The sequence below is a fragment of the Pyrgilauda ruficollis genome, unplaced genomic scaffold (assembly GCF_017590135.1).
Source record: "Pyrgilauda ruficollis isolate IOZ18807 unplaced genomic scaffold, ASM1759013v1 scaffold2, whole genome shotgun sequence".
Taxonomy (NCBI): Eukaryota; Metazoa; Chordata; class Aves; order Passeriformes; family Passeridae; genus Pyrgilauda; species Pyrgilauda ruficollis.
In genome coordinates this window covers 16764041-16781797 of record NW_024519206.1, presented here as the reverse complement: position 1 = coordinate 16781797, position 17757 = coordinate 16764041, and the positions used below count along the sequence as shown (strand labels likewise).

Sequence of the window (17757 nt, the reverse complement as noted above, 5' to 3'; positions counted from 1 at the left end):
GGAGCCACCTCTGCTTTCCTGTTCTAATAGACATTGCCTCAGACAAGGGGGAAAGGAGACGGGCCTGGGGGCAGGTTCCTGGCATCTGCTTCAGGGCTGGAAGGGGCTACTATGCTCAGGCAACTTCAGGAAGTGCTATTTGAACTGGGATCAGTGTCTTGGATGGTCTCTAAGCTGTGAGTGATAAATTCATCAAGCAGAAGAAAGGATCCAGAAAGAAGGAATAGGTGAGTGAGGCAAATAAATCAGAGGGATAAGGCACACCATACTAGCATGTTGAAAGTGTCTAGGCATGCACTGCCCCCAGGACAGAATTTAAAAGGTTCAGAAGGCTTCGAGGAGGAACCCAATTATGGGGTTTATGGGTACCAACCCCTCTGGTGTTTTACACTCCCCAGCTATAATTGCACAGAGTAGCAGGGAAGAAGGGCTGTGAGCTGTTATCCATTGCTGACCATCCATCTTCAGCCCACAGTATGAAAACCTGAACAAAGAACTTTCAGGAGGAATTACTCCTGCCTTATTCATGGCACAGCATCTGGTTGTAATGAATTTTAACTGTTTGGCTGCAATCACCCACAATGCATGCAATCAAAAGGGTTATGGCCCTGCTCACTCCTGCAGCAGCCTGGAAATGCTATCTCTGAAAATACAGTACGATTTTGGGAACCTTGATTTAAGCATTGTTGTTCTGCAATTTTCTGAAGAGGGAAATCAGCTGGTCAGTTGGACAGGGGGATGTGAACACCACTTCAGTAATCTGTGAATGGGAAAAGGAGCTTGGAGAGCTCCCTGATTTCTGCTTCATCCAAGTTGAACTCAAAGGGTATGGAACAGTGACATTTAGCTAGGGTTACTGGAAATTAAATATTGTTTACTTGATATTGCAATTGAATTCAGAACAGCTGTAGGATGTCTTTAAAGAACAAGTCCCAGCTTTAGCATTTGTGTGTCCCTGAGAAAGTACTGAGATTTGCTGAACTGATGGCCTTTGCATGTGGTTTTAGGCCAACTGTCGCCTCTTGAATGTTTTAGTATGTGCAAGTCACTTGAAGATCTTCATACCCCACTGTCTGAAAACAGCACACAGACTTCACCAACTAGAAGAAACAAGAAAGATTATTTATCATAAAAGAAGAAGCAGGAATCAGCTAAATTTAGAAATTATCTGTAGAGCAAAGGTGAGACAAAATAAAGTGCAATTATCTCCTAGACCAAGGGGGAAGAAAAAGGAGAAAAAGAGATTATGCCAATGCATTATTTTTACTGGGCCTCTATTGGCAGACTGAATTGTGTTGGGGATGGCTCATTTCTCCTCAGCAACAACAGCAGGTTTTAAATAATGCTTCATATTTCCCAGGTTTAGCAGATGAAGAAAAGTAATTACTTGGGAGGCAAATAGAGCAGATTTGCAAACAGAGGAGAATGTTTTATGGCCAGACTTGCAAAAATTTGGCTCCTGCAGAGGCCAGAAGATTCTGCATCTGCTTTAATCAATGTGGGTTGGTCCTTGTTATTTCTTTGAGATCCTCATGGCTCTTAAGGGAGTAATTTTATATTCTCCAAGACAATGTGACTGTACAGCTTCACAGAGAGGGCAACTTACCTGCAAATTCAAAGTGCATGGCTTTTGAACTGTAAGAACTTCTGGTTCAGAGAAGTCTGAGTTTTGTGTTTTGTTTTGTTTTTGAAATGTCATTGGTCTTTCATGTCTGTATTTAGGACCCATTGGCCTCAAAATGTTGCATGTCTGAGCTTGCAAACACATGGATTCTACAGACAGCAGAAGACTCTCTGTTTGCTTTGATCAAGGGAGTCTGATATTTCTTTGAGATCCCCATGGTTCTTGGGGTGGTAGTTACAGACCATCTACAGCTATGTCAACGTTCAGCTTTTCTTCATGCAGAGGGCAACTCACCAGCAGATTGAAGCTGAATGTCTGCTCAGTTTATTAGCAAATGACCAAGAGAAAAACAAAAGAGCCTGGAAATGCTGAGCAATGCAGTGGTGGGTGTAGAGACACCCTGTGGTGTCACCTTGACTGCTTTAGTTTTCATGACGGTGGAACGGGGCTGGAGTGTGATGGGATTTGGTCTCCCTGTCTCCCTGTTTATAGTGACCCTGCTGTAATGTATCTTCTTTAAGATAAGATCTTCTTTAAACATAAGAGGCAAGGAGAGAGGGGAGAGGGCAAGCAAGCACTGTATATAGCATCTGTAACATTTAATTATATGAGACAGGGATTTTCCAATAGGCCTTGCAACACAAAGAACATTCAGCTATCAGCATCACAGTATATATTTTCTAAATCACAACACCCACACATTTCCTTAGCCAAGTAGAAGTTTTCCCTCCATGGCTGCATATCTAAAATTAGCCTGAAGGTCAAATCTGAATAGAAATACCCTTATCATTGAATGTGCTGGGAATGATTGGTGCAGTGGGCTCAATTTTCCCATCGAAAACCTTCATTTTTTTTTTTTTAAATAACAGTTGCTTTTACAGTCAAAGAGCTTGGAGAAAGGCAAAATGAGGCCTGCTGTATAAAATCAACATCAATATTCTGCTTTCACTGCAAGGCTATTTTTATTGCCAACCATTTTAAATGTAACAAGATGGATATAGTGAAGCCACAGTGTAAAAGATGCAGCAAGAGGCTTCTGAATAGCAAGGCTGAGCACAGACATATGAAAGAAAGGCCTTGAAACTCGGAAGATGTTTGTATATGAAGAAAGACACAATGAAGAATTCTAAGTTAAGAAATGTATTGTTGAGAAGAAGTGAATAGTTCAGGTCTAAAAATAGTTTTTTAACCTGCAGTTGTATTATGTGGGGACTAAGCAGCCTATGCTGCATAAACGCAAAAGCACCGTCCTGCAAGAAGTGCATTTATCAGCCACAGTGTTTTATTGAGTGCTTTAATAATACAAGTGTACATCAACTGATCCACAGTCAAAAGTGGCAGGTCCCTAAGAAATTTACAAGCACTTTTTTTTTTTTGTTTTTTAAGTAAATCAAAATACATATTAATTTGTTCAATGCAATAGCCTTTTGTGTGGGAAACAGAAGGCTAGTGATAAACACAGTCTTAGTAATGCACAGTGATTCTTGATTTTAAGCTTTTATACAAAACTTGTTCCCAGTAGCATGCACCCACCATTAAAGACTTCAGTACAAAAAAATAACCCTAAACACTACATTTAAGTAGAAATGAGATATAATTCTGAATTTGTTTGTTTTCCCCAAAACCACATGAAAGAAAAAAAAACCAACCCCACACATTAATACAAAGCTTTCTGATAAAGCTCTATACTATTACAGATCCAACATTCTTTGCACTGATAACCAAAATTCCCTGTCTACATTTGAGGGAAACAACTTTCAAGTTAACAGAACAAAAAAAAAAAAACAAAACCCAAAAAAACCCAGAACAAATAAAAATAAAAATAAACCAAAATGAAACAAACAAACAAAAAAGGGAAGTAAGGACGACCTTTTGTCACAAAATGGTTCAAGATTTAATAAAAAATAAGAATGAAGGGAAGGGCTATTGATGCACTTAGTGAATGTGCTTGCACAGGTCCAGCAAATCCTAGAGGAGGTTCCTATGTGGCGTATCGCTTGGTCCACTGTCTGGCCATTCTGTCGTGCTCTGCTCTGTTAGTCATATACTGAGTGGCAATGCTTCCAACCAGGGGGTCAGCTGAAAAGGAAACACAGACCGTGAAATGCACGTCAGCCCCGGGAAGACAAAAAAGCTATTTTTAGATCCACATTCCTTCAGGTCTCTCAGGTCTAATAAGGTGCCTCAGACAACCAGCCTTGTTTTCAAAGCAGGGAAGGAAGGAGATGAAGGTGAGATGGACGGCAATTAGCTATACATGTCTCATAAACATTTTTATAAAGTTCTACCTCACATAAAAATGTTTTGATAATTTTTTTTTTTAGCTAAAACTCACCTTCAGGTCATGTAATTTATTTACGGTATTAGACTCCCACAACTATTCATATTCTCACCTAAGAAGAGGATGAGCTCTAATTCTATTATCAGGTTGAATGTTGTTTCATTTTCTTTAAAATACTTTTAGTTTCGAAGCATAAAGAAATGTAAGGAATTAGGGAAGCAAGTACTATTTTCAAAGCAACAGAAGTTAATTCCAAATTTTGGGATTTTTGAATTTAATTTATGGGATCTTTCTGAGCATTCCTATGGCCAGAATGCTGCAGGATATGGTTTGGATCTACTAATTACTTCACAAATAATTAATCAAAACCAACCAGTCCCCTAAATAAAACAACACAAGACATTCCCACAAATGACTGTATTTCATCAACTTTTTTCTTTTTTCAGACAACATTTTTTCTCATTTTAAGCATACAAAATTTATAGTTTCCCCCTTTTTTGAGGGGATATTTGATATCTTGGTATTTCTGCTGTGACAGTAAATGTTCTTAGGTTGTACCATGCAAGTTCAGAGGCACTGATACCACACTTTTCCCTGACTTGGGACAGATGAAGATGACTTCTTGTGAAAGCCAGGTATTAATCAGCTTTGCTGTTGTCTGGAGATGGTGCCACTGAACAATCTGAGCATCGGCTTTCTCGGTACAGTTGTAATCTGAGCATGGTGCTTGCACCGTTAACCACGGAATTTCCCGGGACAAGATGTCAGGCCTTCTGTCAAGCAGAGTAAATCTGGGCTTTTTTGTTTGGTTGTTGATGATAAGAGTTTATGATAAGGGAAACACGTTGGCTTAGCCAAAAATCGTTTGATTGGCTGACTGCCAATCTCACCGAATATTAGTGAGTAATATCTACTAAAAAAAGGTTCTTTTGCTTTCCATGCATAACCTGCACTTTCAGGAAGAGCCCATGATTTGAATGTTAAGTTTCCACCTTCTAAATTAGTAAGACAAATTATCACTGTGACTGCAGTGTACCAATTCCCTGCAGTCTCAGTCCTTCAAACACTTACTGCATGAGCTTACCTTTAACATCTTAATATATCCAGAGGAGGTCACTGAGTCACTGGACTTGATGATTTTTACATGCATGTGTGTAAAAGAAGTGTATCTAAGATAGAGTCTGAGATAGAGTATAAAAGTTGTAGACTGGAAAGTATATCACCTTTACATCCACAGCCAGGAAGAAAAACTCCATAGGGGATTTTCTGAGGGATTTTGTCCTGTGCAAACAGGAGGTTAACAGTCTACGTAGCAAAAAGTTATTTGTGGCTGGAATGAGGTTTGAGAAGCACTGCCGGGTAAATGGGGAACCTGAGCAATAGAAAAGGGAAACATTTCTCTTTGCAAAATATTTCCCTAAACAGCCTAGGAAAACCTTGTCATAGTGTAATGGCAGCTTGGGGATGAGTGTGAGAGCGCTGCTGCAAATTCCCACATTCTCCTCGGACACAAAGCCCCTGTGCAAAGAAATACTTCCACACACTTGTGGAAAAATGGAGACTAAGGGCTGAACTTGAAAGGAATCTTTGAAGCAAAATTTGAAGCATATCCTGGTTTTCATGCTTGTAGGGGAAGGTGGGGTTTGGCCTCTGAAGCATCTGGCTGGGAAGGGTTGCAGGAATATCACAGCGTTACCATCTGGAATGCGGCAAGTTCTTATTGAGGTTTAGTGTGTATTTAAAGTGGTGCCTCTGAGATCTTTATAAAACCTTGTATGAGTCAGTGAACAGTGATGTGCTCTAGTAAAGGTTTATCTAGTTCAAATCTGGAAGTTTTTTCATGTGCAGGATGAATGTTTCTGAGAAAGCATGTCTTTCGCATTGAGAGCTGTAAATTGATTTCCTTGATATACTGCAAGGCTACTGAGGATCACATCATCATCCCCAAACCTCGATGATAATTAGAATGTTTGGCTTCCTAGTGTGAGGTTTCATCTATATCTCCTTTTAGGAGCAAGAAAGTATTTCAAAATCATACATCTTTACAAGGCTTTGGAAGGTACAGGCTCTTCCCCCAACCTCCTTCCAGCATGGGACGATGTCTCCTTTCCTTTGGGGTGAGAGAATCAGTGAGAGGTATTCTTGGTAAAGTGTGGAAATCTGTTCAAGTCCAGTAATGTAAAGAACTGGGCTGTGTATTTATCCGTGTGCTCGAACCTTTGTCTCTGCAGTGTTTTGTTTGGCAGCTGAAAGAGTGGAGGTGATGGCCTGTCAGATGTCTCAGGTATACACAGCTTTGGTTGTAGGTGTGTAAATTCCTGCTGAGTGACCTGAGAATCAACTATCAATCATCTCAGGTGCTTCCCCCAAGCCAGTGCCTCCCTCCACCGGGGTCTGTCTGTATGAAGCAGGACTGTGGAAGCAAAGAGAGGTCCTTGCTTGCTGTAACATGAGCAGGACCAGCTGCACCCACAGCCAGCTGCAAAGCGAACACTACTAAAAGGTACTTTCAGTAATTACAGCAACGACATTGATTTTTTTCAGTCAGGCTGTGTGTTTTGTTGGTTATAACAATATTGAATAAAAAACCAAATCCACTGTTTGGGAAAGCCACTTGCTCATTTGAGAGCAAGGAATTTCTTTCAAGGAATAGAAAAAATAGTTATCGACAGCGAGGCTCAGCTATTTCACATGTCTCTCAGAGGGTCTGGAGCTGTGTCACACGTAAATATGTATGAGGACTTTAAAAAGGACACTTTAATAGGTGCTTCAAGAACTGGCTTATTTTAGCAGTTGCTGTGAAGCCATAAAGCCATCAGGAGGCACAACTGCTTTGTTTGGGAAGCCAGGACAGCTGGTGAGGAGGCAAATGTAAACTTCAGACCAGAGCCACCCAAGCAGGGGCGCAGCGACCAATTTGAGGCAGCACACTGCATTTTTGCCATGGGATGTAAGGACAGTGTGTGAGCTCCAGAAATGCCATTGGTCTCTCCCTGCAGCTGTGTGGGAAGCTCCAGCCAGCAGGTCCAAGGAGACACAGCTCTCAACACTCCATGAGTCACGAGTCACCACTGCTACATAATTTGCTGTGGCGAGCCGTAACACAGAGATTGCAAGATACATTGCAGCATCTTAATTAAAACAATTAAAAGATTTAACTGCCATCATGCACAAGCCTTTGTTATAGTGCCCAAGTCCTACAAAATATCAAGTAAGAGGAAGAAATTCTACAAAACACCAAGTATGAGGAAGTAACAATGGTCCCCATTTACCCCCCTATGCTATGTAGCACATGGTTGAGCACCACCTGGTGCTGCACTGTTTAAGGGTTATTGTGAAATATCCATTAGTAAGGCCAAATATGTATCTATAAAACATCCACTGCATAAACTATCTAATTAAGAGATGAAAAGAAAAATTGGATCTCAAAATTCATAACAACATTTCTCTTTTGTTTCCATTTCCCACTACCAGAAAGCTTTCTTATTTTCCATTTGCATATATCTGTGGTTTTAATCTTGATGCTAGAAATTTGTTTCTATAACTAGTCAACTGCTCTAGTTTTTAATGTCGTTTTTTTTTTTTTTTTTTTTTTTCCTTAAAGGAGTAGCATGATTCATCAATGAGTCAGGGTTAATTTCAGAATTTTACTCTAAACAGGACTGTGTCCAAATGACAACAATTACCAGGGGATAGGAATATAAAGCTGTGCCAGGAATGTGTTGCTGAAACAATCTTGTGAAATTAAAATAAACCAACAATAAATTAATAAAAAAGCATATCTATGCAACTCATGGCCTGGTAGGAGATCACCAGATGTGTGGTGTCTGGCTTGAGAGCTGGGATGGCACCCTCTGTGCACAGCTCCCTCTCTGTCCTGTGGGCAGAAATGGGCTTCCCAGCCTTTGGGGTGCTGGTGGCTGTGTCAGCCTGGAGGAGCTGCTGCAACTCTGTGGACCCAGAAATCTTTAGGCCTTGTAATTTACTGTTCCTTCTAAAACCCCACCCTAGGATGCCTCCATAACCTTTAACTTGTGTGAAGGAAATTTTTTATCCTGTACTCTGATTAACTCCATGCAAAATATTAACACACCAGGAATTACAGGATCAAATTTCACATCAGAGGACAGTGTATGAGTAACGAAAATGTATAAAAAAGGCACCATATTATACAGGCAAGGACAGGAGCTATGGTTCAGCAACGTAGTTTACAAGGAAAATGTCAATCTAAAGAACTAGGCTATGAAAAAAATCTTCTGGATGATTTACAGCAAGACTGCAGCTGCTAAATCCCTCCTCACCTCACCATATGTAATCCTCATGTTATATTAGAATTCATGAAACTGCCCTGTATTTATGTTATTTTGAAAGCTGGGTGAGCTGGAGCTTGTCCCTAGCTTAAAAAGGTTGGATGCACTGCTTGACAATACCTTGTCATCTTCTTTTGCAGCCACTTAATATGACTGTCTAAGGAAGAACATTTGTGTCACATGTCTATTGTAAGGCTAATCAAATTTACAGTTCAATTCTAGGGAGTTAATGCTATTGGGGATTTGGATGAGCTGAGGTTTGGTCATTACAAAATTTCAGCTGTGTTTAATGCTAGTTAAACTGCTTTATCATTCAGAAGGCAGACTATAATTCTTCCTTAAAAACTACTTTCCCCCCAAATAAATGAAAATATATTGCTACACGGTATTTTTCTCAGCTTGTATTTTTACAGCTATTTCTATGTCAGCAAATAGCAATTTCAGAGCAGAATTCATCTCCTGGGCTTTGCAATGCTCTTTTAAAAATATAGCAAACATACTCTAGTGAAATAAAAAACGGAGATGGTGTGTTTAACAGCTTGATTTCAATGTGCCTTCCCCATCAACCACACAATATGCAATGAAATTCCAAGTGGTAATGCCAACATGGTTAAAGAGACACACATTTAGACTTAAAACGTACATTATGGGTGTTTGTATGCATTTTATATATTTTTTATGAGCATTTATAAAGTAGAATTTTATTTCCGTTGCAGTATTTTGCAGTTTTAATAGAGAACAGCTGATGGAGCCAGTTATTACATCACCACAAGTGGGTTCTCAGAAGATTTCTGGAGTACCTTAAAACCTAAAAAAAACCACAGCCCTATAAAAACTTCACAGTTTCTTCAGCCACATATTTAGAATGTACTTTTTTTTCTTGGTCCAGTTTAGATTCAGCTTTGTATCAGGCTGTAAAGAGTTGGGCTCCATCTGAAGAGCAGAATTAAAGTGGAAGAATTTCCAAAGATTAGATGCAATTTGAAAGGTCTTATTCCTTCTCCTGAACAAAATGACTCCATGCTCATAGGTGTGAGAGCACCCCATTGAGAGGATCTACAGAACTACCTGTACTGGAACAGCAGTCAGCAAAAATTAAACATTTCCTATTCTTTGGACTGGATGTGTGACATGAAACAAGTAATTTTCTAGTTATTTTAACTTCAGTTACACATTTAGAAGAGTTTTTGGTTTAGGGAATACTACTTTTTGTTTGTTTCTTTTAGGACAGCCTCTCTTATGAGATATTATGCTGTATTTATTTTTCAGTTAAAAAAATGTGGCATGCTTCAGCTCTTTTTTTTAAGGAAAAGTAGATGTGTTCTGTATGTGAGCTACAGGATACCTGCATTGGAGTCATCTTTATACAGCAGTACAGGCAGGATTGGTTACCCCAAAACCAAACCTCTCCAGAATAAAAGTTCTTATTTTCAGTCACTACATTTTGTTTGGTGCTTTGATTGCAAATAGCAGTGCAGGACAGAATATATTCCCACACTGGCTTGCAGTGAAAGCCAAGATTTCAGAATCCAATTTTTGTTGATTTTATTATTGTACCAATCTTTAAGACCCAAAAGGCAAACTAAAAAAAAAAAAAAAAAAAGGTTAGGACTGGGACAAGCACAGAAACTAAATACCTCACCAAAACACCAGTCTTCTTAAGAGCAAATGGTGACAGTTTGATTCACACCAAAACCACACTTAAACTTAATTTAAAAATTATTTAATATGTAATTATACTTTCTTATGTTGTTTTCAGTGGTATCCAGGTTAGTGTAATAAAAAGACCAGTCAGTGAAAACTGCAAAGGCAGCGTGAGACATGCTACACCAAATATGTCACAGAACAATTTAGCACTCCAAGAGGAAGTGATTAAGAGAAGATGAATTGTTTGTGAGTAATTTTATTTATTGTGTCACTTTGCCTTGGAAAGTTTTCATAGTTAGCCACATATCACCTGTTTCAAACTCAGTGAAGTGCTAGAAGACCATGTGAAGGATACTGTGGGTCTTGATGTAGAAAATGAGATATGTGAAATGCATCACAGCATCCCTCAGTGATCTTAGAGCGGCAGTGTTGCTCTCTTTTGCTATCATTAATAATAATGCAGAGAGTAAGTAATTCTTTGGGGGCAGAGACAGGTGAAGTGGCCCACTGAATTACTCCACTAACCTTTCACCTTTGAAAAGAGTGCTGAAACCCAGGGCACGAGTGAAAAGGAGCGCGGCAGCGCTAATCCCTGTTTGTGCAGCAATAAAACGAGCTCGCGGTCGGGAGCCTGATCAACACACGCGCACGAGCTGGAACAACAGCGTGATTCAAGGCAGAACAAAGGGTGGAAGCAGGGTTCTGAATTGCTTTACACAGCCTACAAGCTGAACTACAATTTATTCCCAACTTTCACAAAATCACAATTTCAACTGTCCACGTAGAACGTATTTAACCATCTGCGGGGCTCTTTGAAAGCAATGCAGAAGAATGATAAAGTGATCAATGAACACTGTATTACAAAAAGAGAACAAATAAAATTAGTTTTTTCAGTAAATAAAAATGGTTCTCACTAGAGGAGAAAGGAGCACATTCTAGAAAGATCAAATGTCTACTAGGAAAAAGTCAGTGAAGCTAGTATCAGTTTTAGAAATTACAGTTCACAGTAGAAACCATATGACATATAATGAAGTCTGCTTCTCATTTCAGGAACTAGTTTTACAGATTTGTCTGCTCACTTCTCAACATTCAATAGAAACTTTCTAACATATATAGAAAGAAAGTCAAGTGGTCTTACAGTGGTGCTTTAGCTTCCCATCTGTAAAGCTGGACTAAAGCTTTTCCATCACCCAGGCAAGGTATCTAGATACCTTCATAAATGTGGCTATACAGATGTACATCACAAAAAAGGCTGCCGTCCATGACTTGACTTGAAATTTTGAGCTCTATAGGATTGCCAGAAATACATTTGACTTCTGTTAAGTTTGCACAATGATTGCAGTTACACAAATATTAAGGCATACGTGAGTTGATTACAATGTCCAAACTGTTGTCTGGAGGAAAAAATGTTACCTACCTTCAAAAATAAAAGAGCTCTGCAAATCTAGTTTAGGAAACATCCATTTACTAAAATATCCATTTTGTAAGCATGGAGGGAGAAATTCATTCCTCTCTCTAGACTTGTGTTTGATTGCTGTCAGGCTACCTACCACAGACCCATGTGAAATATGAGGCTGCCTAAGAAAAAGATGTTTCAGAAATAAGGAGTATTATCTGGCCCAATTTTATTAACGCAGCTCTTAAATGAAAGTGTTGGCAGTGATTCATCTCTGTATCTTGCCAAGGGAAATCATTCTTGTTTAAAGAGAAAGATTTTTTTTTCAGTCTTCAGTTTTTAGCAGGATTTCTATAAACTTTACTGGCTGACTGGGAGTTAGCTGAGGCAATCATGGATCAGCGAGGCACAGTGTACTGATCTTGAAGAGTTGTCTTTAATTAAGGAAGAACATGCACCTATTAGATGTGCCAGTATGCTGGAACAATTAAAATTCTAAAATAACACACTTCACTTCGATGCTTGGATGCGTCTCAATATTAAAAGCACAGATACATTAGCAATGTGTCTGTTCATAATAACTTACTCAATTGGGAAGCAGTCGTTGCTATTAGAAAAAAATTAATAAAATGGTGTTAGTAACTGTAGAACTTAATTTGAAAGACATTACATGGCATGTGGTTTGATAAAATTTGAAGAAGCTACAGCAATATGCATTTACCTTGTGGAAGATGGCTGTGAGTGGATAAAAGAAAATCACAGCCCTCAGATCTCAACATGTTGTCAAGCAACCAAAATGCTAAGACCCATAATTAAACTGGCTTTTATCCATAGGGTCATAAGTGTATTTTCAGAAAAGCACCGTGGATGTGATTTTTTTCATGTGTCAGAAGATTCACTGAGAGAGGGATAGCATTCTGTAGGAATGCTCGTGTGTTTGGCATTTCTTCCGTCTAAAAATAATGGAACCAGTTTTCCTCTGGATTTGTCTCTCCTTATTTCCCACTAATCACCTCCTCCAGGCAAAGGCTTGACCTATGGGTCTTACACATCCTGAGCAAACAGTTTAAGCCCTAAGCAACTGAGGGTAAAGCTACACTCTGTGACCATGCTTTGTGAGGGATTAGACATCGTACAATCACACGTACCAAAGGTAGATTGCTCTGCAAGAAAACCAGGAGCTCCTGCAGGATCCACCTACCTGTGGACTTGCAGAGGACAGGAAGGAAGGAGGTGTTACTGCATGGTCTGGTCTTTTAGACACTGAGAGGCTTCTAGACACTAAGGGAAAAATGAGTCCTAAAGCCATTTTCACTCTTAGAAGAGTGTTTGAATGTGAGTAATATCAAAAATCTTCAACTTAAACATACCCATTTTAGGTCAGATGCAGAAATCATCTGAATCCTGCTCTTGAATCTATCCCTTTATACCTTTATTGCAATTCATTCTTAGAAAATAGAAAAGCCTACATCTGCTATGAATGCTGCTTATTTTGGTTTAATCTGATTTTCCCCTTCTCGTCCAATTAAATCTCATCACTAATTTGTCAAATGTAAATCCAAACTTTATTATTAATTTGTCAAATTTAAATCCAAAACTGCTATTAAGAATCCCATAAAAATGTCAAAAGAATACAAGAGGCCTTTATTTACAAAAGACGGGGTTAGTGAAAATTTTATCCCTTTTAAAGGCCTACTAAATGAAACCCTTTCATAGCCCAGGGCCTGAAATCCCGTGGCAGGCTGAACATCCATTGGAACAGGAATAGGAAGTTAGGTGTGCCTTGCATGAGCACACCTCCTACTGTTACCCAATAACACAAAAAGCAGTCAGGCCTCTCCCTTCCCTACCTACACAGGTAATGACTGAGGAATCAGCAGGTGAGTGAGGAAACAAGCCCATTTTAGCAACCAACTGGACTATCCACTTCTAGATTAACTTCAGAACATGAATATAATTAGGCCCAATTATGAACAGGTTCTAATAGGACTAGAAGGAAAAAACAGGTTAAAAAAAATAAGTAGCACTCATCATGTAGGCAAGTTTTACTCCTGTATTAGTTGCAATGAAGTCACATGGCAATGTTGAAAAAAGATTCAATTTGTGATATTTTACAGCAATAATTTCTTATTTAGTAACAGTTAAAATAACTATTTGGAAATCTTATCTTTCCTGCCTGAGGGGTCACATTGACTCCACTGGCATGCCTGACTAAATGATAATCACGTTGCAAAATGATTTCAGGCATTGGCATAAAGAGTTCTGAGATTGAGCTGTAGAAAAAAGCTATGCAAGGTAGAGATGAAGAAGACACAAAAGGTTATTAAGGAATTCCTTCTGCTAGTATAATATTATGTCTCACAGTAAGTTCTACTTTCATGCCACTTTATACAGCCACTTTATCTAATCAATATTATAAACACCCAAGCAACAAGGATTCCAGACCCTGAGAATTTTCTGAAATCAAATTCATCTTGAAGTTGTAAATGCTCCACTCCACAGAAGGGCCTTTTTCTAAGCCTTGTACAGATGGAAAATTCTACAAACAATTTACTAATCAAAGCTCTATTTCTGTACTCCACATGAATATGAAATCTTACAGTACAGCCCATCCTTAAATTTGGGACAATTGCACCATATATTTTGGTATTTAAGTAACTGTCTACAATTCCATCTAACGCACCTGAACTTAATTTGCTGTGAAAATAGGGATTCTGAAACACAGACTGCATATAATTTGTTTTATTTATTGCCTTTGATAGATCTGCAGAACTGTAAAAAACAAACAACCGTTTCCTCCTCCCCTGATGAATAAAGTAGAAAATTAGCCATGCAAAATATGAGAGACATGTCTTGCAGCGGTGTAAATCATCTCTGAAGGTAGAATCTGAATGACTCAGGAATACTAATTTCTGAAATCTTATGCAAGAAAGTGAGAGACTAAATGATTTGCTAGCTAACATATCCAAGCTTATAAATTTTGCTTTTCAGGACTGACTCTACTTATTGGGAATCTGTTAGCCAAATGTAGCAAGCTTCCTTTCAGCAGCTTAAAGAATGTGGAGCAGTGTGACTTCTATGGTGAAACAAAAATAATTGTATTTTAGGAACAGGAAAAATCAGTCTTAAAAATAGTTGTGCTAATTAGGGTCCTGAGGGTGGTTCTTAGGAAGCTGGAAACGTATGGCAAGAAATTTTAAAATCTGTTCTTGTCTTCATATTAAAAAAGGTACACAGAGAAAAAGAAAATCAACAAACACACAAAACAAACCCCCACTTAGAAAAATGGAACAAAGTCTAAATGAAAAATCTGGAGTATAAAAGCTCAGCAGGACTGATGCCAGTTTAGTCCATCCAGATTTGAGCTATTTTTACTGACTGGGAATAATGAATATTAGATTAAGTTATTATGAAGTTAGAATGTGATGTCTAAATCTATTGATTCTCTAGTTTTATGTATTTTTCCTTTAAATATTTACAGTTATATTAGTGAGAAAAATATATTCAGTAGAATGGGTTAAGCCTGCAAGTGATGTATCTACTTCATTAAAAAAAAAATTCCAATGTGATTAAAGACATGTCTGTATTGGCAGACAAAACCTGCATGAAACAAAGAAAATATATATAATGACTGCATAATATCAGAATGTATTCTAAAAGGCAGTTTGCTTTTTATATTGGAGCTCATTGAAATTAAGCTAGAAATCTGTATTTTATAGATGAGAAATAACGAAGAGCTTTATTTAAATACTTCACATTGGTAAACATTTAATGTTGCTGACTTATTTTGGTCTTGGTTCATGCAAAGATTTGTTACGTGTATGCACTGGAGTACCTGTCTTCTCTCTGAGCTAATGGGCGTAGGAAACCTCCACTGGTAGTATTTTAAATTATACATGTTAATTGGAAAGAAAATGAATTGTAACCTTTTGCATTTGTAGCATCCATCACTCAGGCATTTTCTCAAGGACTTTGAATTTAATGATGGTTGAGCCTAAGCTTAAAGAAACTCTGTGCAGAAACTTGAGCAGAAATAACCAACTTTTAAAAGCCAAGTATGTATATCTATCATATAGCTTTCATGAGTTTTATGTAAAAAAAACCAAACCCAAAAGTCAGGTGTATATTTTTCTAGCTTTACTTCCATTTTGTGATAAGACTGTATTTTAGATGTTCTAGAAACCCTTTCTGAGGAATAATAAAAATTAGGAACAGTTAAGTGTTGTGACAAGACTCTTTTTTCTTATGAGTGCCAGTTACATCCCTTTACATTTATTTCTTGTCACAGATGTACAAAACCTCTTTACTGATTTGGATTTTAGTCAATCTCTGATTTAATCAGATGACATTTAATAAATGGATGGTTGGGTATTATTGTGTCTGAAGTTCAATTTTTCTCACATCTCCTTAAGCAAAAACAAATTAGGAGCAGAAATATTACTGAAAAGGATACGAAATCTTTAATAGCGTGGTCAAAGCTTTTCCATTTAAGGAATGGTTGAAGTCTAAGGTGATTTCTTCGAGATGGAAAAAATCCACAAAAAAAGTTGTGACAGATAATTTGGTAAAGAAAAAAAAAAAAAAGTGGTCTTGTTCATCTTTTCCATGGCAAGAAAGGAACACAAACAAAACCCCAACACATTTAGCAAAAGTTAAAAGAAGAAGACGCTTCATACATCAAATTGTTAAGCACACACAAAAAGTATAGTGTAGGAATACTAGAAGGTGATTTAGGGAACTCAAAAAAGAATTAGAAAACTTGGTAGCCATGCACCACCTGTGCTACCACTGCAAAGGCATGAAGGTCATGCTTCAGCACATAATCTGTTAGCTGTGGCTAAGAGGGAGTTTCCTCTCCTGTGTATTACTGTGTGAGTAAAGTGCTTTGAGGGATTTTTACACTTTTCTCTGAACCACTGAGGGATGAGCAGTTGCAGGTAATGTACCTGACTCAGTGAGTAGCACTGGTCTTCTGCTAGAGAGTCACTGTACTCCTTCTACTCATTATTCTTTGCAGAGCTCCAGATACATCAGAAAAAAAAAAGGAACAGGGTAAGCGTGTGTGTGACTGGCATGTGGAGCTATAGCTAATGACTGCATCATGCCTTGGATACCACAAAATCCAGATTTTATTTTTAAAAATAATCCCTACCATTCACTTTCTAAATTACATAAACCCACCAATTTTCTCATGTAAATATTTCCAGACACTTTTCAGAAAAAAAAAAAAAAAAATTAAACAGACTGTAGACTTCTGAAACCATAATGGGGGGTTTAAAACAAAGTATTTCTAAACAATCTTACCTCTATAGTTGTGCTAATCTTTTTAATGAAGTCTTGTGAGTTTTGAATAGCCTAAATCTAAACACACTAAAAGCCTCTATGCTCACAAATAATAGTCTTCTACCCATAAGGTGTTGTCAAAGTGCAACTGAAAAGAGCAACGATTTAGGCCAACATCAATAGTAATCCTGATCCAAGCCTCCTCCCCCTGCACACATAATTAGGAGATATTCCAAGACATATTTTCCTGAGAACTACTAAAGGGATGACAGTTCACAAATGTTTTCCCTGCTGTTATAATAATCCCCACAGTTATGAGTTCATGTTGAGGGGACTTAGTCAACTGATAAGAACAAATCTTGTAACGGTTTCATCTGCTTTTCATGGCAAAAGAAATTAATTCTATTTCAATGCATATCTATATGCAATTTTCATAACGTGATGCTGCATTTCTTGCATTTACATCTGTTTAATACCATGTTTATAGATCATGTCCACAGAGTTGAAGATATATAGGTGCATGTGTCTGCAAATATTTAAAGACCAGATGTATAGCAAGTCTCTTCCTGGCAGTGCTGAGAGGCTCCTAGTGAGACTTCAGATGTGTAAATCCCATGGGAAGTACTGAAAACCCTGTCAGCTGTCAGCCAGCAGCTTTAGGTGCCTGAATGCCTTTAACATATTGGTACTGCGTGTTCAGCTCAGAGTATGAGAAGCTGCAAGTGATTCAAACTATAGAATAGAAGTTAATATTGTATGCACACTGCAGCATAACTAGTATAGCACAGTATCTTTTAAACGGAATGGAAGGAGAAAGCACTGATGGACTACCAAGAATTTGTAAATATCAGCTCCAGATTCTGTGATACAATCAGTGCAAATATGTAAATTTACCTATGTAGCAGGTTCTGCAAAACAGGGAGGGGAACATACAGTATGTATAGATACACAAGTACTTCCTTGCAAAAAGAACATTGTCGCAGTTGATGAGATCTCTTTGCTCATGTTTTTCTCAAGACAGCCCCATCTTTGACGAAGTCATTCTGCACTCACTGAGAGCAGAACAAACCCCATCAGTTTTATGGTGCATTTTCCTTTCATGCTCCCTTAGGACAACTTCTTAGGATGGCCTTTATGCCAAACATCCATTTGCTCTGCTCCCCATCCAGCAGCACCGAGGCACCAGAGCAACCCCACACTGCACTTTGTCTTTGCT

At 38.2% G+C, this 17757-nt stretch overlaps 1 protein-coding gene across 2 annotated transcripts in view; it reads right to left on the bottom strand.

Moving 5' to 3' along the window:
- Window positions 1-2888: 2888 nt before the first annotated feature.
- The window catches only part of LOC121353182 (ubiquitin-conjugating enzyme E2 E2), a 206337-nt gene continuing 191468 nt past the window's right edge, over window positions 2889-17757 (bottom strand). For both annotated transcript variants that reach the window (XM_041466791.1, XM_041466792.1), the window contains exon 6: window positions 2889-3703. In XM_041466791.1, coding sequence (XP_041322725.1) covers window positions 3606-3703 — 98 coding nt within the window. In that variant the 3' untranslated portion in view covers window positions 2889-3605. The remainder of the gene's footprint in view (window positions 3704-17757) is intronic.